Genomic DNA, 27,187 nt, shown 5'->3' with positions numbered 1-27,187 from the left:
ATGTAATTGTCATTTAAATCGACGCAGTGCAGAATCGCAAAGTGGTCTGGTCTTTGACCATCGAAATGGTCTCGGGCTGAAGCGGTTAAATAATAATGAAAAAAGATTTCTATTTATTAAAAAGCAAATAATGCACAGTAATAAAAATACTGCATAGGTTATGCTTTTATGAATTAAGCATTAAAAGTACTTATATTTGCACTCAGATGTGTGTCTTGTAAACTGTAAAAATGTTATTCAGTGTTGTTTTTGCTAAAGAGATTATCTGAGACAGTTCTGCAAATATAGAGGTATAGAAAAAGCCAGACTTCTGCTTCAGTGCTCACACATACTACAAAATAGACAATAATAAAAAGGTCTGCCTCAATAATTGCCTTTGCTACAATAACGTAGATACTAGTCTACGTTATTATAACAGGACCACTACAGTAACAAGTGATAAGTTATTCATCATGCGTTGTCCACTTACCCAAAGTGTATCTAATCCTCTCTCCTGAAGGGTCATTAAATGTTGTTCAGACGCAGCTGGTGAAGTCACATCAGCCCTAGACCTCTGCCACTCGTACAATCCTTCAGCTTGCTCTCCTTTGCTTTTCTTCCTCTTGATAATCTACATGAGTTAAGGTGACAGCACATTTAATTAGAAACAGAACATGTTCTAAAGAATCTGACAATAGGAAGGCAAAGTAATATAAGTAATAACATACTACAACTTTGACCTTTACATGTGTAATCAGTTTTATGTATAGCTCCAAGCCAGAGAAGCATTATTCACGTTTTAAAGTAAAGAGTATTTTAAAGTATAGACATTGGAATGAAAATAATGTAAGCTAAGTAAATTCTTCCTAAAAATTATAATAACACTGATGGCCCAGTTTGAATTGCAAACAATATTAAATAGCTTCATCTCTGTATTTGCTGATGATACAAAGTTAAGCAGGTCAATAACTTCACATAAGGATATAGCAGCCTTACAAAAAACCTAGTTAAAATAGGCATGCAAGTTACACACTATGAGTAGAACCTCTGGGGGAATTAAAGATGGAAAAGGATCTGGGGGTCCTAGAAGATGACTCAAAAATAGCATGCAATGTCAAGCTGCAGCAAGCAAGGTCAGCAGACCATTAGCTTGCATTTAAAAGGGTATTTGCTCAAGAGATAAAACTGTAATTCTATTACTTTACAAAACTCTGGTTCTGTCACATCCTGAGTATGTTGTCTGGTTTTGGTCACCAATCCTTAGGAAGGATGTGCTTAATATTAAGACAGTTCAGAGAAGAGCAACAAAACTAATAAGGGGTCTGGAGGACCTCAGTTGTGAGGAACAATTACAAGTAGGGATGAGCCGAACACCCCCCCCCCCCCCATTCAGTTCGCACCAGAACCTGCGAACAGACCAAAAGTTTGTGTGAATTTTAGAACCCCGTTAAAGTCTATGGGACTCAAACGTTTGAAATCGAAAGTGCTAATTTTAAAGGCTAATATGCAAGTTATTGTCATAAAAAGTGTTTGGGGACCTGGGTCCTGCCCCAGGGGACATGCATCAATGCAAAAAAAAGTTTTAAAAACAGCATTTTTTTCGGGAGCAGTGATTTTAATAATGCTTAAAGTGAAACAATAAAAGTGAAATATTCCTTTAAACTTTGTACCTAGGGGGGGTGTATAGTATGCCTGTGAAGTAGCGCTTGTGTCCCGTGCTTAGAACTGTCCCTGCACAAAATGTCATTTCTGAAGGAAAAAAAGTAATTTAAAACCACTCGCGGCTATAATGAATTGTCGGCTCCCGGCAATACAGAGAAAAGTCATTGATAAAAAAAAAATGTGTGGGGGTCCCCCCAAATTCAATTACCAGGCCCTTCAGGTCTGGTATGGATATTAAGGGGAACCCTGCATCAAAATAAAAAAAAATGATGTGGGGTTCCTCCCAAATATCCATACCAGACCCTTCAGGTCTGGTATGGGTTTTAAGGGGAACTCCACCCCAAATAAAAAAAAAATTACGTGGATTTCCCCCCAAAAACCAATACCAGACCCTTTATCCGAGCACGCAACCTGGCAGGCCGCAGGAAAAGAGGGGGGGGGCCGAAGCACCATGTCCCCATGTTGATGGGGACAAGGGCCTCATCCCCACAACCCTTGCCTGGTGGTTGTGGGGGTCTGCAGGTGGGGGGGCTAATTAGCACAGATTTCTCCCATAGACTTTTACAGGGTGTTTTGCGGCTTTTCGAATTTTCCGCGAACACCCTAAATTGTTCGCTGTTCGAGTCGAACATGAGTTTCAGTCGAACATGAGTTCGACTCGAACTCAAAGCTCATCCCTAATTACAAATAAATAAATTCTCCCAGAAGATAAAACCACAAAAACAAGATATAGATGGGAAAATTGTACAATATTATACTGTGTTTCCTTTCTTTTGGTTTCTTCTGTCCCCCAACCATCATATCCTGATCCATTATGCTGTTTCAAAGCTCCCTAAACATGTTCCATGGTGTCTACGGCTTGCACTAATATGGACTAATTTGTCTAAAACAGCTGCATGTAAGTTGGATAAATCTGGCTATATTTTATGCCATACATGTACATAAAGGAAGGCTGTGCTGTTAGAAATATGACTGTTATTACTAAATTTTACTTTTGAAAATTTTATTTGCCTGGCTGGTATGCTGCTCCAACGGTGTCAATGGTTTTTAACTCTTTTAAGACACGTTTCCAGGCCGGAGGTTCAGACTTTCTCTGACTGACTGCATGGTTTTCCTGAGTCAGTGTCAGCCAGGCAACTAACATTTTAGAAGGAGGTGAGCAAAAGCAACCCTTTAAACCAGTTATTTTGAATGTATCATTTGCAACTGGGACCATTTGCTCTTCTGTACATTTAAAGGAAAACCTTATGTGAAAAATTATAACTAAAAAAACAATACTGTAGTTTTAAGGTAGCAATGTCGTGATAAAAAAACAAAAACAAAAAAAACAAAGCTAATTTTCTTTATCTGATAGAACATTTAAACACAGGTTTGTTATACTCCTGTAATACTCATTCCATTCATCACCCCCAAAATTTGGCTCTGCATTCTTAAAGTTAGATAGAAGGGCTCACCTTTTGAACAATGGTTGTAGCTAACTCCTCAATCAGTTCTTCCTTGTGTTCCCGCAAGTAACATGCCTCATTCTGTTTATCCTAAAGAGAAAGAACATATTTGTGAATAAATCACCAGTTAATACAATCTGGGGCATAATACTAGATTAACCCACATTACTGTATAGGATTCCACAAGGTCATAACACAATTCCTAGAAACTAATTTCATATGTTTATAATCTGCTAATAGCAAAACTGAATTAAGATAATACAGGCATACCCCACTTTTAAGTACACAATGGGGTTTATTTACTTATTTACTAAAACTGGAAAGCACAAAATCAGGCTCACTTCTAAAACCAATGATCTTCCAGGTTTTTTTACTAAAACTTAATTGAACAAGCTGGGGTTAGAAGTGTGCCTGATTTTGCACTTTACAAAGTTTTACAGCTTTAGTAAATAAACCCCATTGTGTACTTAAAAGTGGGGTATGCCCATACATAGGAGTTCAGAGTAGTGAAACCACAGCAGTAAACTCTATACTTATTTATTACAGAGAAATTTGTTTTTCTATGTCTAATGCCCCTTTCATACAGTCTGTCCAATCTGGTCCGCCTGTCTGTTTTTCCAGTGGACCTGATCGGACCCTCTATTCTCCTCTATGGGCAGTCAGATCTAAACTGACTTGTTTTGTGTAACACCTGGTTACCTTGAGTTCAATCAGACCTGACAAAAAAAAAAGGAAGGGGGTCCGTTCCCCCTCCATCTGGCAGAATCACAGGCCAGCCGAATGTAAACCGACAGTCAGTCCGGTTACATTCAACTGCCTATAGTAGTGATGGCACCCCAGATGTTTTGGAACTACATTTCCCATGATGCTCATGCACTCTGCAGTGTAGCTGAGCATCATGGGAAATGTAGTTCCAAAACATTGGGGGTGCCAAGGATTGCCATCACTGGCCTATAAAGTATAGCGGGTTGTGTTTGTGTCCTCTCTGCATAAGCAGAGTGGACACAGACCTGTCACCTGGCTGCTAAGCTCAGCTCAACAGGGGATCATTGGATAGATCCCCTGCTGAGCAAAACCGGATCCGACTTGTATGAAAGTGGCCCAAGGGCCAGATTCTCGTAGAATGGCGTATCTTTGCGGCGGCGTAACATATCCGATTTACGTTACGCCGCCGCAACTTACACGGGCAAGTGCTGTATTCTCAAAGCACTTGCTCCGTAAGTTGCGGCGGCGTAGCGTAAATCGTCCGGCGTAAGCCTGCCTAATTCAAATGTGGAAGGGGGGGCGTGTTTTATGTTAAACTACTGTGACCCGACGTGATTGCCGTTTTTCACGAACGGCGCATGCGCCGTCGTGGAAATCTCCCAGTGTGCATTGCTCCTAATATGCCGCAAAGACGTATTGGTTTTGACGTGGACGTAAATTACGTCCAGCCCCATTCACGGACGAGTTACGCAAACAACTTAACTTTTTTAAATTTCGACCCGGGAACGACGGCCATACTTAACATTGGCTGCACCTCATATAGCAAGGGCAACTATACGCCGGGAAAAGCCTAACGTAGACGTCGTAACTTTACTGCGTCAGCCGCGCGTACGTTCGGGAATTCGTGTATCTAGCTAATTTGCATACTCGATGCGGAATTTAACGGAAGCGACACCTAGCGGTCCAAAAAAAAAATGCAGTTTAGATCCGACGGCATAAGAGACTTACGCCTGTCGGATCTAATGGATATCTATGCGTAACTGATTCTAAGAATCAGGCGCATAGATACGACGGCTCGGATTAGGACTTACGACGACGTACATGGCGCTGCGCCGTCGTAAATCCTCTGAGAATCCGGGCCTAAGTCTTTTAATTAAAGCTTAAAATCTATCTGAATGGTCTTTGAAATAGATGTAGAGCATATCTAGTGTGCTGCATACACTGGAATACATTTATGGTTAGAGCAAGGTTTTAAATTCTGCTCTCCCAGTTGTAAAATGAACCAGTTTCACATGTCAAATACTGGTCTTACCAGTGACAACTATGTGGCAATCTTACAAACTTCCCATCAGTTCATAAAAAAACAATCATGTCAAATGAAAGAAAAAATAACAAAATGCACTAAAATAGGACTTCTGAGGCACAACATACACTGTATATCTAAAAACACAGTTTATTTGATATCATCAATCATAAAAAGGATTTTCCACATTTATCCACAAATTAATATAGAATGTTTTAATACAAGTACCGTGTTTCCCCGAAAATAAGCCCGGGTCTTATATTAATTTTGGCAACAAAAGACACAGTAGGGCTTATTTTCGGGGTAGGTCTTACCATTTAATGTGCCGTCTTCTCTCTACCTGCCTGACAGGAATCCCCAGTGTGTACCGAGTTAAAATGCTTGTAACATCCTAAAATCCACTCTATTACAGTATTATATAATGTACAATGTGTGTGTTAATGTAATATAATTGTGCCAAATACCTTCGTTATAGCGCCACTCTGCGCTTCTGTGACCCGCTGGAGCTTTCTTCCCCGCAATTATATCACAGAAACACACACATTGTACATTATATACTACTGTAATAGAGTGGATTATAGGATTTAACACGCATTTTAAAAACTAGGGCTTATTTTTGGGGGTAGGGCTTATATTGTAGCTTTCCTGGAACATAGCGCTAGGTCTTATTTTTGGGGTAGGTCTTATTTTTGGGGAAACACGGTATTATGTTTTAATACAAGTACAATGTACAAGTATTAAAACATTGATGTGATAAAGCAAAACATTGTATCAGAAAAAAATGATTCCTTGTAGCCCAACTTGTTTCATGGACATGATTCACTTCTTCAGGAGCTTCAATGCGTTTATTCACATAATAATTGAAACAAAAACAATCAAAATGATTCAAAATTCACCATCCCAGTATATTTTATAATAAGGGTGACACCCCTAAGCACAACAAATTGGGGGGAAGCAAAAACATCCATAGGTCAGAACCACGTGAATTTTTATGGTCTACATCAATCTGCCAGTCATGGTTTCACTTATTTTTCTGGTTACCAATGGACCCAATAGGGGTGGAAATTGATATAGAAAAATCTTTGAATAGCACTGTTTAGTTTAGGGTGATTTACAGCCCAATTTAGTTTCTTTGCTCACTCAAAGCTAGACAAATATTGACGATTGCTGTGCACCATTCCATTCTGTTTGATCTTATTTTTAGTTAAAAACAAAAAAAAAGTTGCCAAAATTAGCACAAAATTTACACATTCCTGACCGTCAAGGTACCCACTGCATGAAATGATCATTAAATATACAGGTAGCATCTGGCACTAATATTTTATTGTTCTTAGAAAAACAATGGACTTTGCAGGGTGAGTATCTTATGGTATCCTAGAGACAAAGTTAGCAGTTGGTATGACAGAGAGCAACAAGGTTGATTTACTAAAAATGGAGAGTGCGAAATCTGATGTAGCTGTGCATGGTAGCCAATCAGATTCAAACTTCAGCTTGTTCAATTAAGCTTTGGAAAAAAAAACACTGGCAGCTGATTGGTTTCTATGCAGAGCTGCGCCAGATTGTGCACTCTCCAGCTTTAGTAAATCAGCCCCATTGTGTTCAGGAGAGAAGTGCAGGGAGCAAAAAGGCAATATATGCAGGAGAGGAGTGTGAAAGGTATGACTGTGGTCTGGATGAGCAGGAGAAAAGTGTGTTGGATATGATGGGGGAAAAACATGCAGTAGAGATGTATGACACCCAGCAGAGCTGTTCGTCTTTTGATTCAAAGGGTGGCTACAGATTTTTCCATTATTAGTAAAAAAATAAAAATAAAACATCATTAAAGCCTAATGCCATCTTTCCTTTCACTTTAAATAGTTTGTTGTCCAGCGAGCCCAAACAAGCTATTTCCTTTACTAATTATTGTGGTCGCTGTCAGTGCTATATAAACTGTACAGTATGTAGCATCAGCTACATACAGTATGCATCACTGGGTACCGGCAGATTTCCCGTCTGCTCCTGAAACAAAATTGATGTGGACTTCTCAGACATTCACAAGAATGTCTAAGGCCCCGTACACACGGCCGAGGAACTCGACGTGCCAAACACGTCGAGTTCCTCGTCGAGTTCAGGGATGAAGCCGCCGAGGAGCTCGGCGGGCCGCCTTCTCCCATAGAACAACGAGAAAATAGAGAACATGTTCTCTATTTTCTCGACGAGTTCCTCGGCGGCTCCATCGAGCCAAAAGTGTACAGACGACAGAGTTTCTCGGCAGAATCCGGGTTTGACCGAGTTTCTCTGTGAATTCTGCCGAGAAACTCGTGTGTACGAGGCCTCAGATGGAAATTCACAGAAGTGGCTGAGATGGAAATTGTGATGTCATCCAACTGCTTCTCCATATCAAGTAATCAAAGTAAGTCTTGTGTTTACTGGCAAAAAAAAAATACTATCGATGGGATGTGTCCCTTGTGCTGATGTTTGCTGGTTTAGTAGAAATCTTCATCCTCTGATTCCCCTACCCCAACACCATAATCTTCTGATGTGGCAGATGCTAATAGAGCTGAGGGATCTGGAGAAGGCACTCATCAAGAGTGCCCGGTTTTGCCTGCCTAAAACATTCTGCTATCGAGGTTTCCTAGTATTCATCCATGGCCATAGGAGAGGAATGTCCGGATTTCTTTCTCAGTGGATCAGAGATCCAACCAAGCACTGTGTGACCTCTTTGAGTAAGGGGGTCGCTGGCTTTCCGGTAAGTATACATACCAAGCTGTATATATATGTATATATATATATATTGTGACAGGGTACTTGGTTCCATGTAAGTCAGTGAGAGGTTGGAAAGGTCAGCTTTCCCTGTCTTGGAAAGGGTTAAGCCTGGCCCAACAGGTAAACTTCCTCTCTCTCCCTATTAATAAGCACACACCGGATAAAGACAGGAGAGAGTGAGAGCTCAGTGTGAGAGGCATGCTGAGCTGGACGGACAGGTTGGAGACTGTCTACATTGGAGGAACAAGAGGCCAAATCCACAAAGATCCTGCGTAACTTTTTTTTTTCCATTTAAGTTACACTGCCTTAAAATTTCTACCTAAGTGCCAGATCCACAAAGCACTTACCTAGAAATTTTGGGCTGTGTAACTTAAATTCCGCCGGCGCAAGGCGTTCCTATTTTCATGGGGGCGATTCCCATTTAAATTAGGCGCGCTCCCGCGGCCGGCCGTACTGCGCATGCTCGTGACGTCATTTTCCAGACGTGCATAGCGCGAAATTACGTTACGCCAAGCTTTGTGGATTGCGACGGGTCAATAAAGTTGCGTCGGGAAAAAAAAAAGATACGGCGGAAAAAAAATAAAAAAATAAAAAAAAAACCCGCGTCGCTGGACAGAAAGGTCTGCTTTTACATGGTGTACTAACTTTACACCTTGTAAAAGCAGCCCTAATTTTGCGTATGCAAACTAAAACTTACGGAGAAAAAACGAAGCTGAAAAGCTTCGTGGATCTCCGTAAGTGCTAATTTGCATACCCGAGGCGGCATTTTGACACAAAATGCCCCCAGCGGCGGATGCGGTACTGCATCCTAAGATCCGGCAGTGTAAGTCCCTTACACATGCCGGATCTTCTGCCTAACTATGGAAAACTGATTCTGTGGATCAGTTCCATAGTTAGGAACAGGGATACGACGGCGTAACAGCAGTTACTCCGTCGTATCCCTTTTGTGGATTTGGCCCAAGGTCTGTCACAGATAATCGTTTATTTGGACTGTTATTCTGTTTGTTTTTACTGGAGGCTGGAATAGCCCCTCCAGTACAGTGTAGTGAGGGACACTACTGTTAGTTAGCCTCCTAAATTGGAGTAGGCCATTTTGTTTTGTATTATTTATTTTGAGTGCAATAAAGCCGTATTTATTGCACTCAATCTCAGTGATCTCAGTGATCCATATATCTTAGTGATTGTATATACTTTATCTATCTATATTTGGATCACTAATAGATATATATATATATATATATATGCTGTTTGGTATGTATATTTTTTCCTCTCATTTATACAAATATCTATCCATATTTCCTCTAAGGTGATTCTCTGATGCCCCGTACACACGACCAGTTTCCTCGGCAGAATTCAGCTTCCGACCGAGTTTCTGGCTGAATTCTGCCGAGAAACCCGGCCGTGTGTACACTTTCGGCCGAGGAAGCCGACGAGGACCTCGGCGAGGAAATAGAGAACATGTTCTCTATTTCCTCGTTGTTCTATGGGAGCTCTCGTCCCGCCGAGCTCCTCGACGGCTTCAGGGCTGAACTGGCCGAGGAACTCGATGTGTTTGGCACGTCGAGTTCCTCGGCCGTGTGTACGAGGCCTTAGATGCCTTGTTTTCATGGTATTTTGGATTTATTTCCTCTTACTCTTTGGAGTATATTGATATACATCAGATATTTATTTCCCCCTCTTGGATATTTATGTTTACTTCTGCCTTTACAGGGAAGAGATAAATACCCGGTATGTTGCTTTTTCACTTATATCCTCTATATGGGATCACACACTGCCTTTAATATATCTTACGAGTCTTTCAGGTCTGGACTATATTCTATGGGCCGGTAGGCAAAACATCTGAGACAGATCCTGTATTCCTCTCCTCTGTTGTTTTGATGATTTATGATATTGCGGTAATTGAACAACTAGTAATATTGATATTTTATTTTTATTTTTTCTTTCTCCCATCCTCTCCATCCCTCTTTCTTTTACTTCCACTCACTGAGGGTAATTTATAGCTGTAATTATATCTGATACTTTGTTTATTGTGTAAATTTGTATTGTTTTTTGTTGTTGTACATTTCTATAGTAAGAAACTCTGTATATAACACACTTACAATATATGTATGGTCCTGAAGAAGCAGGGAATCCCGCATAATGCATAGACCAGTTACAAGTACATGTATCCATCAGATTTACATATTTGTGTACATTTTTTATGCATGTCTAGGTTTTTAATAATGTGTTTATGACAACTTTTTATGTGTAATAAAATGAATATAGATTTTTATTCTGACTTTGATCTCATTTAGCATATTTAAAGTCCCGCTACTCTTTTGTTTTAAAAATACCATATTTATTTATGGGATGGTGCCAACGTGAACTTAAGTTTGGATTTTATGACATGTCCTTTACCTTACAATTTTTTTAAATAAAGATTAGTTGACAGGTGCAAAATGTATTATAATGTCTATATTAAAAAGACATTTCATCCTAAAAAAAAATTGAAATACAAACTACAATGTTTGCACTACAAACCATATTGCAAAGCAAATATACTTCCTTGTATCAGAAGTTCAGTACTTGGGTATTGGTTGCTGATATGGATTGTCTGCCTGAAGGTTAAAGAGATCACTGCCTTTCATATTCACTGGGACAGCTGTTGCTATGACAACAGAGTATTCCAAGGTATTAGTAATCAGGTGAAAATACAGACAGATTAACATCTTGTTGCTGCAGGGCATAAGATAATCAAACAGCACAGAGCAATATAAAATATTTCATGACATGGTATACTCAGCTGCTAAAATGTACTCTTCAAAAATTCACACACCTGCTCATTTTTTTGATCTGCTGTGGGACATCTTCTATTGGTTATAACACTTTAAACCTTTAAGGCCCGTACACACGATCGGATATTCCAACAACAATTGTCCGACGGACGTGTTTTGTTGGATAATCCGACCGTCTGTATGCTCCATCGGACGATTGTTGTCGGAATTTCTGACAACAAATGTTGGCTGTGCATGCACTCAAATTTTTCCGACGTGTTCCGTCGGATTATACGATCGTGTGTACACAAATCCGTCGGACTAAAATCCAAAGTGCAAACACGCATGCTCCGAACCAATGCTAACCATAGCACAACATTAGCAGAAGTTGCACAAAGGGTGGCGCTAAAGAGCAGGAAAAACACATTGTTTTGTGAATGTTGGCTGAAAAAGTTCTGCCATCTGTATGCAGAACAAGTTCATGGCAACGCTCTTCGGACAAAAATCCACGGATTTGTCCGATGGAAGTCCGAACGTGTGTACGAGGCTTTAGGCTTCATTCACACAGACATAAACAAGTGCATATACCAGTGTATTTTAAATTAGGGATCTGAATGCAGCTGCATTGTTTCCAATGAAGCCATTCACACAGGTGCATAAACATTTTACATGCCTGAGGTCCAGCCACCATTCTGATACAGTTTGGAAGCATCAGATGTAAGTTTGTGGATACCAGCAACACATGTTTGTGCACTGTGTGTATGTGGATTGGATTGCTTTTATAACATGTTATCATTTGGCACCACCAATAAATACTACACTATATGCATTTTTTCTCTGACTTTGGTGGTCCATTTTATTGGATGAGAACAACTATTCCATCTGATGTCCATGAGAAGAATTTTGGAGTTGTTACTTGGCAGATCTAAAGTGGATACTGCATGTACTTCCCATAAGGAAAGCCGTAAAGTAACAAGCGTGGTTTTCTGTTCTATATGTTAAGCAGCATCTTGATCTGGTGTGTTTGCATTCTTCATGTTTGGTGGAGGCAAGACACAACGATGGAGGACTTTTCAATTGTTCACTACAACTATTTACTTATGAACTTTTACTATATTGTTTGATTAATACTTCACACCCCTGATATGTGATTCAAGGGTCATGTGTGATATCATTTTTAGAGTGTTGCGTTTTCTTTTACATGTTTTATACAGTGTTTTGTATATCTACACTCATTGCATGCTCCTTTGTATCGATCAAAATTAGCGCTGACATACCCCATTTTGAGTTTTCGCATAAACATGAGCTACTTTCAGATCCGTTACACAGAATCCAAAAATCTGCATCTAAGAACATGCGTTTTACGTATTTATGCTTATAAGCGCATGCATACACTTTTTGTTGTTGTTGTTGTGCAGCCGCTTAGGCCTCATGGATTTTGTCGAGGAAACTGGTCGTGTGTATGAGGCCTGAGTTGTGTCCAACTCTTTGTGACCTCATTGACCATAGCGCGCCAGGCTTTTCTGTCCTCCACTGGCTGCCAGAGCTTGCTTAGCTTCATGTTCATTGTTATGATGATTCTATCTGTCCATCTTGTTTTCTGTCATCCTCTTCTCATTTTCCTTCCATGTTTTCCAGCGTCAGTCTTTTCCAATGAGTCCTCTCTTCTCTTTAGGTGTCCAAAGTATTTGAGTTTCAGCTTCAGGATCTGTTCTTCCAGTGAATATTCAGGATTTAACTGGTTTGAATATTTTTGCCATACAAGGGAGTCTTCTCTAACACCATAGTTCAAAAGCATCAATTCTTCAGAATTAAGCCTTCCTTATGGTTCAACTTTCACAGCCATAGGTTACTACTGGGAATACCATATGGCACTTTGTCGGTATGGTGATGTCTCTGCTTTTTATAATGTTTCTGCCATTAGTGTGGTATTGTCTGCATATCTCAGGTTATTGATATTTCTCCCTGTGATCTTAAATCCAGCTTGTGATTCATCGATCCTGGCATTTTGCATGATGTACTCTGCATAAAAGTAAAAAAAGTAGGGTGACAATATACATCCTTGCCACACTCCTTTCTCAATATTGAACCAGTCAGTTGTTCCATGTCCTGTTCTAACTGTTGCTTTATGACTTGAATACAGGTTTTTCAGAAGACAGGTGACATGGTCTAGTATTCCCATTTCTTTTATTTTTTTCCACATCTTGTTGTGATCCACACAATCGAAGGCTTTACTGTAGTCAATAAAGCAGAAGTAAACATTCTTCTGGAACTCCCTTGCTTTCTCTATGATTCAGCGAAAGTTGGCAATTTGAGCTCTAGTTCCTCTGCCTTTTCAAAATCCAGCACTGCTAAAGCCTAGCTTGTAGAATTTTAAGCATAACCTTGCTAGCATGTGATAGTACAGCAGTATTGCCAACCGTCCGTATTTTTATGGACAGTTGGTAAAAACGGGCACTTTTTTCCCTGTTCGTAAATGTCCGTAGTTGCGGGAATGTGCCAGTAAAAATAGCCGAGATCGGTTCGGCTTGGAACTGCGCATGGAGATTGGAGGCAGGGGGGTGATTGGAGGCAGAGGGTGATGGTGGCTGCGGTGGCACTGCAGAGGGGGATGGAGGCAGGGGGAGATTGGAGGCAGAGGGTGTTAGTAGCAGGGGGTGATTGGAGGCAGGGGGTGTTGGTAGCACCGCAGAGGGTGGGGGATGGAGACAGGGGTTGTTGGTGGCACCTCAGAGGGGGATGAAGGCAGGGGACGATGGAGGCAGGGGGTGTTTGGAGGCAGGGGGCCTGGGGGAGATTGGAGGCAGGGGGAGATTGGAGGCACCGCAGAGGGGGGTGAAGGCAGGGGGTGTTGGTGGCAGAGGGGGATGGAGGCAGAGGGTGATGTGAATAAATAATTTGCCCTTATTATATCGAAAATTACAAAAATATGTTTTTTTACCTTAATATTTACCTTAAATCACATTGCTATTTGCCTAGAGTACTTGTTTGTAGCCTAAATACTGAAATTTGCACCTAAAAATTTAATCTAGTAACTTTTGTGAAATGCCAGTAAAAACGTGGCTGCGCCAGTAAATTTCGGGTGTCATGCCAGTAATTTTCAATCTGGTAGGTTGGCAACACTGTAGTACAGTAGTTTGAACATTCTTTGGCGCTGCCCTACTTTGGTTTTGGAATGTAAACGGACCTCTTCCAACCCTGTGGCCATTGTTGCAACTTCCAAATTTGTATACACGTTTGTGTGTAAATCATGTCTAAACGAAGGGAGGAAATAAATAAAAACAAATAATGTACACATGAGCATTTAAATGCATCTGTATGCAAGTTTTTTTTTGTACATTTTTTTTTATGTACATGTGGGTGTACACATATACACAAAATAATCTCTCAGGTGCTCCATCTTGAATAAAATAACCACTCAAAAATCAATCCAAAATAACCATGGTTTCCAATGGAAGTTAGGCAGCCTGCACAGAGTCTGGGAACCCACACTGAAACAGAAGAAGGGAAGGGGAGAAAGACGTCAGGCAACCAATAGTGTAGCACAGTTTATTGCGTATAAAAAGTAATATCAGTAAAGTTCAACTCACAGGATGACGGAGGTGACAATCTATGCCCAGATGGGCTATGGTAAAGATCCCACATGGGAATCGTGGTGCAGTCCTAGCCGTGCCCGGCAGCTGTGTGAACCAGGGCAGAGGACGCTTTGTCATAGGCTGGTCGGCAACTGTCAAACCACAAGCAGAACAGGCCAATCAGAACGCATTTCAGAGGTTAGTCACGGACCAGCCTACACACAGCTTCCTCTCTCCTGGTTCACAGAGCCGCCAGCTGCAGCTGGGGGCTACTCCATGATTCTGTGTGGTATCTTTACCATAGCCCATCTTGGCTAAAACTGTTACCTCTGTCATCCTGTCAGTTGAATTTGTTACTGATTTTACATATTTTAAACTGTGCTACACTATTGTTTGCCTGGTGCCTCTCTCCTCCTTGCTTCAAAGCAAGTATTTTACTGATCATTATGCAGGAACTGTTCTCCGAGAGAACACGTGTAAAACATCCGTAACATTTTTACAGCAGTGTGAGTGAAGAGTAAATCTCTTTGGCACAACTTTCTGCCCACATTTCATATATTTGCTAAACATATGACACAGCATTCTTTTTCATAATGTTACACAGCAGATACTGTAACTATACTGCCATACATGAGAGGTAGGTGGATGAACAGGAAATCCTACCAGTATTGCTTCTTTGAACCACAGAGAGCAGAAATGTCCCTTAATTAATTATAGTATGCTCATTGGCTCTGCATGGTCGCATGTAGCTTACTGTAGGAAACTTTTTCCATATATAATCAATGGAAACTACCGAGGCATTTCATTACATTTCAATGTAATTTCAATAAGGTTAACTCTCATGAGTTGTGTTTGTGACATTTGTGACACAAGAATTATTCTCCACTCCACACTCTTATGCTCCTGAAAAAAAAAAAAAGCTGATTTAGAGTTAACAGTTAAAGCTGAAGTTTAGGTATGGCAATTTTACATAGTTACATTGGTGCAGCTTGGATGTACCGTAAGTATGCATTTGTCTGGAAAGGTGCAGCGTGGTGCATCGGGCAGAAAAGACAGAGTCCAAATGCAGTATCAAGATCTTGTAAGTCCAGCAATAGAAAACATACAATACAATGCAACCCGGCTGTTAACACAAGTTGTAACAGCACAGCGGCAATAGAGTGAGGAATCATAGGTGCCAACAGCTTCTGTCTGGAGGGGCAGAATGCAGCTTGGCCAGTCTTCACCCAAACAGGGAGGTTTCCAGCAAGGATGGCATGCCCCTGCACTTTCACCACTTCTCCAGAACCTTTCCCTGATGCCGAGTACTGTCCCTGACAGTTGGGTGACCTGTCCCTACTCTAGTCACTTTAAAAAAATACTTGCCAAACCAAGGGGGCTAGGGTTTTAAATAGACTCTGCCTGACCCAAGATGGCCACCAAAGTCACATGGGGTGCCGGCATCCAATCAGATGGCCACCTTCCTATGACTGACTGAGAAAACCATAAAGGAACTAGGTTCCTCTTGACTTCCTCCTCCACCTGCAATGCTGCGAACAATCATCATCTGCAGTGGCGAAAATAAACTGCACCTGCCTATATGTGCCATACCTGTGGAAAGCTGGAAATCAATCTAGTTGCTACTGCAGTAATTGCTGCTGGCATTCAAGTCCCTTACTGAACACAGAAGCTTGATCGCTCAGCACAGAAGCCAATCGGAGAAGACATAGCATTTTCCAAAGTTGGTGCAATTATCGTGCATATAAATATAAGAAAAAGTGCAAAACGAAAAGAAGGTGAATATATAGTCCATACGATCATGACATTCACAGCTGAGATTCTTGTAGATATCCCAAAGATATCGCAGGTATACGAATAAAGTGTTGAAAACAATCCAGGAAGCAGTGTCCACCTCTAATAACAAATCTCCTTACCGACTCCCATGGATCTCTATGTTTGAGATCATATACGCTTGTGGCTCATAAGCCGAGCCAGGCTGGTTCTCACTGCTCCTCTGTAACACTCCTGCCCAAATGATTTCACTTGACTGCAACCTCCAGGTCTCACTGCATAAATCGTACCCGGGAGTGAAACAAAATTGCCAACATAGAGCAGTATTGTAGGTAAAAGCAATTTATTAGCATGAAAAAAGTAATGCACTCACATGTCCATTGAAAAATAGTAGCGTTTGTATAATGTTAAAGCTGGCCGGCTTAGATAATCCGCCCGTCCTTCCGGATGGTCGCTGGTGAACAGTGGTGACGTCAGCACGCCGCTCCTCCCTACGCCGTTTCGTCAAAGAGATGACTTCTTCCAGGGGCACTGGGTGGGTTTCACTCCTGGGTACGATTTATGCGGTGAGACCTGGAGGTTGCAATCAAGTGAAATCATTTGGGCAAGAGTGTTACAGAGGAGCAGTGAGAACCAGCCTGGCTCGGCTTATGAGCCACAAGCGTATATGATCTCAAACATAGAGATCCATGGGAGTCGGTAAGGAGATTTGTTATTAGAGGTGGAGGTGCCTTTTCTTCTGACACTGCTTCCTGGATTGTTTTCAACACTTTATTGGTGTACCTACAATATCTATGGAAAATCTACAAGAATCTCAGCTGTGAATGTCATGATCTTATGGGCTATATATTCACCTTTTTTTCGTTTTGCACTTTTTCTTATATTTATATGCACGATAATTGCACCAACTTTGGTACTTTATAAGGACTAACCTAAGCTTCACTGATTGTTTGGTTGGTAATGCATATTTGTTTATCATTTTTTACACGCAGCGCAGCTTACTCTATTTTATTATTTCATTTGTGTTTATCTGACATATTTTTGCTGCTGCAGCAACTTCCCTTTTTACTGTATTTTTTTATATCATATCTCTCATATTAGTTTAGTTAGACCTGCACAGTATTTTTTACATATATTATAGCATTTTCCAAATGAATGCAAAGCATGCTCTGATTGGACAAGGTGGAAATTGTTATGTCACTACCCTGCCCCTCCACCTTGTGCAATCCGAGAACGCTTTTCATTCAAAGATTGAGTAAGCAGTTGAGCAGGCACTCGGCACAGGACCACTGCTTTGCACCCCTTATTTGGCAACCTAGTAATGTTTTAACTATGCTGGCCGCTCTCCTACTACCAGCCCTTGATTTAGGCACACTTTGGGGTGGATTCATTAAAGGAAAATAGATTGTGTACTTTGCACAGTAAATGCGTTACAGGTTTACTTTGCAAAGAATACTCAATCACATGCAAGGAAAAAAAAAACATTTTTGTTTGCACATGATTGAATTAAAGAAGTCAGCAGAGCTTCCCTTCATTTACTAAGTTCTGGAGGAAATGCCCTTGGAAATCGCAACTGCAATTGCAAAGTGCACAGTCTATTTGCCTTTAGTAAACAACCCCTTTATGTTGAGCGCTAATAATTATCATTATCAAAGCCACAGAGAGAGTTTACGGAGAGACCATGTCAACATTTTGCTAATGGTCCCCATGACTAGGAGTTACTATCTTGGGGCTAATCATTGATGATAAATGAAAAAGCACATCAGGCCTAGCAGTTTGTGATATTTTTCACATTATAAACACGGTTAATGTTACTGAGACCAGAAAATCCAAATCTGTGGCTAGGTGGAGCTTGATCTGGAGAGGTAAATGTGTTGTTGGTGAAGGGGCTTTGTTTCATGGTGACTTATCTGGCAAGCATTTAAACCTAAATGAATATTATACGATTGGCAAACTGCCCCCCCTTGACCATTCATCTCTTTATAAATACGCCACACTACATATCGCCTTTCAGTCAAACTGTAGAATTAATAGAGGATTTATCATTATGGGATAACAAGATAGCTTTTTTTATGTAATATTCTGTATACTACCACACTGCCGAGATGCAAAGAGTGAACTACGTTTGGCTGCATATGCACCAATTAAATTCCTAAGGACTGTAAAATTCTGAACTTGCTATCTGACAAAAAATGAATTTTAAACTGCCTCTTGCTGTACCATTTATATATAAAGAATATAAGCAGAAAGCAGTTTACCAATGTCAGGCCTCGTGCACACGACCGTTTTCCTCGACAAAATCCATCAAGAAACTTGTTGGCAGAGCTTTTTTACCAAGGAAAACGGTCGTGTGTATTTTTTTCGTCGAGAAAACTGTCGTGGATCTCGACGAGAAAAAAAGAGAACAAGTTCTCTTTCTTCTCGATGGGAGTCTCAATTTCCTCGACGTGTTTACGACGAGAAACACGTTAGTGTATATGCTTAGAAACCACGCATGCTCAGAATAAAGTATGAGACGGGAGCGCACCTTCGGTAAAAGTAGCGTTCGTAATGGAGATAGCACATTCGTCACGCTATAACAGACTGAAAAGCGTGAATCGTCTCTTACGAAACTTTTACTTAACACGCAGTAACATGAGATTAGCAAAAGCAGCCCCAAGCGTTGTGCCAGTGGAATCGAACTTCCCCTTTATAGTGCCGTCGTACGCGTTGTACGGCACCGCGTTTAAGAACGATGAGATTTTGTCTTGACAGTGTGTACGCAAAGAAATGTTGTCAAGATTCTCGACAAGCCTGACAAGGAACCCGTCCATAAAAACGATGTTTCTTTTACGACAAGATTCTCGGTCATGTGTACGAGGCCTAACACCCACCTAGTTAGGTTGCTAGTTAAATTTAGCTTTGGGGCTCCTTCTGTAATCAAGAAAGCAGAAATTGTTTGGTTTGGTCTGTTCAGGGTTTCACAGGATGGGAGTTTGATTGCTTCCCCCATGCCTCCAAAATAAGCTTCTAGAGCTTAGGGAGGAAAAATTCAAATAACCAGCCTCAATATTAATCAGGACCTACCCAAACCCTGGGGTGGTGCACCCAGATGGTGTTCTCAAGCCCTGGAGAGATGGTCTTTCCCCAGGAAGGAGATTATCTAGCCTCAGGGGGGCTGGTGCTCCTGATGCAGCTAAAGGACTGGATTGCTGTTCTGCAAGGTTTCAGGAGCCGCAGTGCTGGGACCTAGAAGCAACCTGGATCTGACTACAAGTTTTCTTTAATGGATGTGGTCTGGAGAAGGATTGCTTCCCTTACAGAGTGGTATCTGAAGGATGCTGGAAAAAGACGGCTGTCTTGAGGACTTGTGAGTAGAGACCCTAAACATTATCCCTGTGACTGTGTAGAGTCCCAAAGATAACACTGGGTACCAGCAAATATATATTGGAACACAGTAGCCAGATGCCAGTGTGTTTTGCCTCCAATGGTCTTGAGCTGTGAGGAAATAGACTGTTCAGTATTCATATTTACTTTGGGAGCAGAGCCAACACTACCTATAGGTAAGGTAGGTGCCAGCCTAGAGTGCACATCAGTCGGGGGCGCTGGCACTGTTTGTCTTCCGGGTCTTCTGGCCAGGTCCAGAGGCACTGCAGGTGCGGGCCTGCTCAGTGTCCCCCCGGGTCAGAGTCCCAGGACCCCCGGAATCACCTTCATTCCTCCCTGTGTGCAGAGCCCTCGGGTTCACACAATGAACTTTCACACTGGTGCAGCCTTAAGAGCCGGCTCCATGGAGCACACCACAGGCTCAGATCTACCCTGGTCCAGAGAGCCCATGAAGCAAACGATGCAGCCTCCTCGCTCTGTCCATTCTGCTGCTAGAGAGGGAGCCTGGGGGGGCCATGAATGAGTGCTCGGAGGATAGCTAGGGTCATCAAGTTCTGCCACCTGTGACAGCTGACAGCCCCATCTCCAACACAGCGCCAAATTCCTTATTGACAACCAGGCACATGGGACAAGGCGGCACAGCCAGGAAATGCTGGCTGGGATCCAGTACCCACTCTCCTTCAACCTCTCCTTCAACCTCACTGTGCATCTTGGTGAGTGAAACAGCCCCATCTTCTCCATACACCACACCACCTCCCCTAGTGACAGGGACCTCATCAACAGATCATGCTGACCTGGTGCCACTGTACAGTGCCAGGTTAGGGAACAAGCAGTTCCCTGAGTGGCTGGAAGAGGGGGTGAGTTACAGCAGTACCAGGGTGGGGTGACTGGAAGGCAGAGGGGGGTGAGGTACAGCAGTACCAGGGTGGGGTGACTGGAGGAGGGGGGTGCCAAAATGCACCTTCGTCTATGTAGACAAAATTTGGGAGAATGAGGTCCTCTTACTGTTGTTTTCTAATAATGTTTGGAGTATCCAATGCCTCCAATCCCTCTTCTGCTACAAGTTCTTCAAGCAATAAATCTTAAAAAGATAACCCTAGACTGTTTCTGGAGTCAGAGTGAATGGACTGTTGCTTGGGTGACTGTTGGTCTCTGTACTGCTTGGGAAAAAACAGTTAAATTCAGCATCCCTTCAGGGGGTAGCACTACACCAGGCTGAAATAAGCTTATTATATTTTTCCAAAGCTTCAACTGAGTTCACTGATCCTTAGTGTACAGTTTACAGTCTATGAATGGCATATGACTCTTCCCACACTCTTCTGCCAAGCAGAAAATACATTTTGGAGTACAATGTGTTATATAAACACAAGTTTCAGTGCCTGGAGGTAACAAATGACAGATAGCACTGCCATTAGGTTAAAATGGGAATACGAAATGTGTTAAAGAAGTACTCCATAACAACAATTACATTCTAAAAACACTGTCATTGAATTATGAAATTAAATCAATCTCTTCAGGTCCTGAACAGTTACACTCTATGGCCCGGATTCACCAAGCACTTGCGCCGACGTATCTCGAGATACGCCGCGTAAGTGCAAATATGCACCGTCGTATCTGTGCGCCGTGCCCACAAAACTAGATACGCCTGAAAATAGGCTTCATCAGACCGACGTAACTTGCCTACGCCGGGGTAGAGTGGGCGCATATTTACGCTGGCGTATTTGGCGCACCCATTGATTTTCTATTCACATATGCAAATGAGGGAGATACGCCGATTCACGAACGTACGTCCGTCCGAAGCAGTGTGCGTAAAGTCATATGTCCGGCGTAAAGTTATGCCCCATAAAGGAGGCGTAACTCAGCAGCATCCATGCAAAGGTCTGCACCAGGGAACTCAAGCCGTCGTATTTTACGTCGTTTACGTTGGACGTGAATATGGCTGGGCGTAGGTTACGTTCACGCCATAGGCAGTGATCCGTCGTATCTTAGGGAGTAGATCCGACGTGATTCTGAGCATGCGCACTGGGATGTGTCCACGGGACGACGCATGCGCCGTTAATTATACGTATCTTTCTGAGCCTCAGCCCATCATTTGCATGGGGTCACGCCTCATTTGCATGGCTCACGCCCACTTTCACATACGCCGGCTTACGCCTAGGAAACCCAGCACAGATTTGGCAGCACTGGCGTTGTGAATCCAGTGCTTGCCTCTCTGCGCTGCGTCGGCGTAGCGTATATTATATACGCTACGCCGGCATTAATATGCGCCAATGTATGTGAATCCGGGCCTATGTCTGCAACCATCATCTTACCCTGAAGACAATTCAACATTTCAAAATCGGTGTACTTGATTCTCCCCTGTCAGCATATTGTTGTTCAGGAAAATACTCACAGTGAGCAACATCAATTTATAATATAAGCTTACCATCTACTGTTGATGGGCCTAGGTTCAATTCACACACAGTTTTACAAATCTTGTTTGAAATTTGAAAACATATCAGTGAACCCTACTGAAGTCATATTGTTATTCAATACTAGCCATGTGTAGCTATCATCAAACAAAAGGCATGAGATGCCGGGAACTGCCTTGATATACATGCACCAATGGCAAAACTGAAAAATGAAAAAAAGAAAAAAAAACATTGGGGGGGGGGGGGGGGGGGGGTTTAAAAACGATGTTTGTTAATGTATTGCGCCAAATTCATAAATCATTTGCAACGCTTTCGGTTCTGACGGTGACTTGTGCGCCAAATTTAGGTTGTTGTTTTAGAAATGCACCACTTTTACATTATGGCGCAATGAATGGGCAAAATTCTAAATAAAATACCGACATTTATAAAAGTGGAGCTAATTAAGACCAACTTTCTTTTAGCGTATAGAGAGAGAAACTGGTGCAGACAGATTTAGCAAAAGTGTCTTGTGTGCATTCTAAAAGTGGTGCAGCATGTGCCAAAGTCAAGTACAAGTTCTAGACAGTTATATGAATTAGGCACATTTTGCACCACTTTTGGAACTCATAAAAGAACATTTTTGCACAATCTGTCTGGGCCAGACTTTATGAATTCCAACAAAGGATTGCCAGCTCTCTAAAACAGCTTTAACACACTGACAATATGCAAGTAGAAGACATTCTGGACAGCCGCACTCCAAAAAAAGTTTTTGCCTTTATTTAAAAAAATGGATTAAAAATACATGCCACAAAAAAAAAAAAATACCTTTAAAAAAAAAAAAATACATGCCACAGCAGATCAGAACGGACAGAAGAGCTGACGCGTTTCACACTAACAAACAGTGCTTAGTCACACTGACAATATGGCTGCTCCGAGCCCACCCTTTTATAGAAAGGTGGCTGCTTTATCCATTTCTACAAATTATTGCCTCCTGTGTTTAGGATCCTGTTGTAGCTTCCTTTGTTAGGTTGACCAGTAACACCTAGGTTGGTCATAAGGCCACTTTTGTAATACAATCAAGAATAAAATTATTAGACAAAAAGTAGGCCAGGCAGCAACTTTGGCCCCCATCCCCTTGATTAACTTACTAAGGGGTGCGGTAAGCACAGAGAATCTCTATCTGCATGGATTCTCATCCCTATAGGCTGAAACCTGTCCAGCTGGACTGACTTATTGGTGAGGTGAGGGCCACCGCAACCTCTAACTGTTATATTTTTTAAAGGGGGGGGGGACACAAAAATGAACTCTGTTAGGTAGACTTGTATTAGAACATTAGGCACTTTTGTAAGACAATTAAGAATAGAATGAGTAGACCAAAAGTAGGCAAGGTAGCAACTTTGGCCACCCCATCCCCTTGATTAACTTACTTACAGAGAAGCTCTATCTGCATTGTCTGTACTGGCATGGTCCGATCAGACACCAACTATCTACAATGCAACCTCCCTTGTGAAGTAACAGGCGGGTGCACAGCTTTTATCCCCCTGTTATACTGCAGGAGAATGAAGGTTGTAGCTGAGCCCTGTAGACATTCACAAGACTCCTGTCTAGGTTGCCTGGCAAATGATCTAGCTCTGAATGTGAGCAATTCTAAGGAAATAGTCATGTAGTCTCAGCAAAAGATGAGGTTCTATGGCCTGGTCCTGGTATTTAGATGTGATTGATTCTTGGCGTTAGTCACACATTCTATATTTACACTGCTTTCTGTAACATACCCTATATACTCGAGTATAAGCCAAGATTTTCAGCACATTTTTTTGTGCTGAAAATGCCCACCTAGGCTTATACTCGAGTCAACTTTTTGCGCCTGATCTTCTGGACTTTGGGGACCCGGTACAGGCCGGCCGTAGGTCCCCTGGACCCCACTCTTCCTCTACAAGTGTGCAAAGTTTGTTGTCCGGGGGTCCTACGGCCGGGGAGCACCGATTTTTCAAAGCCGGGCACCCCTTCCATAGACTCCAATGTTAAACGGTAATTTCTCTGGTGACTTTGGAGACCCGGTACCGGCCGGTCGTAGGTCACCTGGACCCGGGACTCCTATGTTAAACCTCAGTCTAGTCATGGACACAGTGAGGCATGGGCATGGTGAGTCATGGGCACAGTGAGGCATGGACACAGTGAGGCATGGACACAGTGAGGCATGGACACAGTGAGGCATGGACACAGTGAGGCATGCACATGGAAACAGTGAGGCAAAGTGAGACACAGTGAGGCATGCAGATGGACACCCTAGGCTTATACTTGTGTCAATACGTTTTCCCAGTTTTTTTGTGGTAAAATTAGGTGCCTCGGCTTATATTCGGGTCGGCTTATACTCGAGTATATACGGTATTCTAAAAATTGGCACGTTAATGATTTTTAGATATTTTGGTAAATACAGAGACAAAAATACTTATTTTTTGTGTAAATGTTTCAATAAAAATATCATCATCATAGAAATCCAAATGTATCTATGAAGCTTGCCTCATGCGTGGCTGAAAAACATCAGTACGCCATTTCAGTGTTCGTGCACAAATTCCCCATGATAAAATCTAGCCTGTAAGTACCCAGCAATTTTCTGTGAATTTACTGGGAATGTCTGTTGCTCTAAATGGTAATTTTATTACTAAATGATCAAGCAGATGTATCCGGAAACTGTGATAATGATTTTGCTGAAAGTCAGAAACACATTAGAAATGCTAACATTATGTATTCTCAACAAGAAACTAAATTGTCCAAATGTGTCATCATCACATATGTAGGGATTAATGTTTATAAAATGATACCATTCTGCTGTAGAACATCTCATTCCAGACTGAATGCAAAGCTATTTTTGTTAGTTTGAGGTGAATAGGTTAGTGGAATGAATGCAAGCCAGGTTGTGTGAAGTGAACAGTGCTGAGCATCAGGAAATTAGAATTTTTAGTTTTCAGAACAAGATTGTTATCTTCTAACCAGGGCTGCATTTCCATCATAGGATTCTGTATCTTTGTTCTTAGGATCACCTCTTTTACACATTTTCTTGCTTGCCTGATTCCAACATGGCTAAGAATATCACAATAACTGTAAATAATACTGTATATGAGACAATATGTTCCTACAGATGGTGGAAAAAATAGGTGGCCAAAAGTTAAACAGAGGAAAGCTGCCACTTTAACTCTACCACTTATAGGAACAGGCACTACTGTGCCTAAATAAAAATCCGGTCCTAGCCTTAGATACTAGACCAGGCCTTCTCAACCTTTTTAACACAGAGGAACCCTTGAAATAGTTCTCCAGTCTCGGGGAACCCCTGCTAAAAATTTGAAATCTACAATTCATGATACATTAGTGTGATGGTCAGTGGGATGAATGCTCCTTCCACTTGTGGTCATTGGGAAGAATTACCTCCTTACAGTTAGTTAAAAAGGTCAATGGTGACAGTGGAACTTATCAGTAAAGAGCCTATGACGTAGACTCTTTACCATGTGATCAGCTGTGTCCAATCACAGTTGATCACATCATAAACAGGAAGTGCCATTTATCGTTTTTTCCTCTATTCGCACTGACAAGGAGTAAGTAGAGGAGAGCCGATCAGCTGCTGTTCTGACGGGGGGGGGGTCTGCACTGATAATCAGCGCATTGATTATCAGTGCAGACCCACTAAGGATGCCCGCCCGTGACCACCAGGGATGCCAATCAGTGCCCATTATAGATGCCAATCAGTATCCATTAAAGATGCCAATCAGTGGCCATCAGTAATGCCTGCCAGTGCCTCCTTATCGGTGCTGCCTATCAGTGCTGTCTATCAGTGCCCATCAGTGCCATCTATAAGTGCCCATCAGTGTCGCTTATCAGGGCCCATCAGTGCCACCTATGAGTGCCCATCAGTGTCCCCTATCACTGTCCATCAATGCTGCATATCAGTGCCACCTATCAGTGCCCATCAGTGCTGCATATTAGTGCCTCATCATCCGTGCCCATCAGTGACGCCTTATCAGTGCCCATCAGTGCAGCCTCAGTGCCCATCAGTGAAGGAGAAAACTTACCTATTTAAAAAATTTTATAACAAAAACAAAGAAAAACATTTTTTATTTGTTTAGCAAAAAATAAAAAAACACTGTGGTGATCAAATACCACCAAAAGAATGTTTGTTTGGAAGATTATAAACAAATGAATTTGGCTACAGGGTTGCATGACCGTAAATTAAATTTAAAATACTAACAACAACATACAAAGCCATTCACAACTCTGCCCCAAACTACATGATCAATCTTGTCACCAAATATAACCCAAACTATCCTCTCGGCTCCTCTCAAGACCTCCATCTCTCAAGCTCCCTCGTCTCCTCCAGAGCCTCTCCCATTCTATGGAACTCTCTTCCTCAAGCTGTCCGGCTATCTCTTACTCTGGCTGTCTTTAGGTGATCCCTAAAAACTCATCTCTTCATTGAAGCCTATCATGCCTCTAACTTATCTTTTATTACTTCCATTGGCTAATCCCCCACAGTTACAAACTACTTGCCCCACCCTATTAGATTGTAAGCCTTTATGAGTAGGGCCCTCTTTACCCTCTTGTATTTTATTGTATTGTAACTATGTAACTATGTAACTGCACTGTTTTCCTTTTATATTGTGACGTGCTGTGTAACCTGTTGGCGCTATACAAATCTTGTATAATAATAATAATAATAATGTGCATCCATGGAGTGCTGGCCTTTCTTTACCTTTTTTGTTTGGCACCACCATTATCTATGCACCCAAATTACAAATATGGCTCCTGAGATGTGTAACAGCTTCTCATATATGCTGCTGTAGGGATATACACATTCTCAATATTTCCAACTTTTTGAATCTGTAGTCCCACAACTGCATTTACTTCACATTGTTTCGAGTTGACTTACAGCAGTCATTTAAACGATTTTGTAAAAAATTGTTTTCAATGTATGAATAAGTTGTTCACACCTATAGTGCTATGTTGAAGCTGGTGTACAAATGCTGAAGACTCCTAAAGCAGATCTGCCATCATATTTGTGGAACATCTACAGATCAATGTGGGGCTATGCTTCAGGTTAATGAGTGCAATGGAATCCTCAATGGTTACAGAAAGGACAGAGAACCTGAAACAGTTATTGTTATGCCTCCGTACCAAGACTAAATCCTGCCCTGGGCACTTCTGCATCAGTCAACCTAATACCTGTTTCTGTTCGTACTAAGGAAGAGCATACATCAATACCAGGTCTGTCATTATTACACCCATTGCTGATAAACCACACAGGAGCTTGCCAGTCAAAGTCAAAGTGGTAAATAGAAGCTTTAAAATAAAGTAAAGCCTCGTACACACGACCGAGAAACTCGACGGGCGAAACACATCGTTTTGCTCGTCGAGTTCCTTGTTAGGCTGTCAAGGATCTCGGCGAGCCATATTTCCCCATTCCCGTCGAGGAAAAAGAAGACATGCTCTCTTTTTGGCTCGACGA

At 41.8% G+C, this 27,187-nt stretch overlaps 1 protein-coding gene across 1 annotated transcript in view; it reads right to left on the bottom strand.

Moving 5' to 3' along the window:
- Window positions 1-27,187, bottom strand: part of LOC120941120 (myosin VIIA and Rab interacting protein) — a 344,153-nt gene that overhangs the window by 126,607 nt on the left and 190,359 nt on the right. Inside the window, exons 8-9 of the mRNA XM_040354396.1 lie at window positions 3,096-3,176; window positions 470-610 (exon numbers count right to left, since the gene is read on the bottom strand). Coding sequence (XP_040210330.1) covers window positions 470-610; window positions 3,096-3,176 — 222 coding nt within the window. The remainder of the gene's footprint in view (window positions 1-469; window positions 611-3,095; window positions 3,177-27,187) is intronic.

This window comes from Rana temporaria, chromosome 5 (assembly GCF_905171775.1).
Source record: "Rana temporaria chromosome 5, aRanTem1.1, whole genome shotgun sequence".
In the NCBI taxonomy this organism is placed as follows: Eukaryota; Metazoa; Chordata; class Amphibia; order Anura; family Ranidae; genus Rana; species Rana temporaria.
The sequence above is the reverse complement of the archived record's forward strand: the minus strand, read 5'-3'. Positions and strand labels throughout refer to the sequence as shown.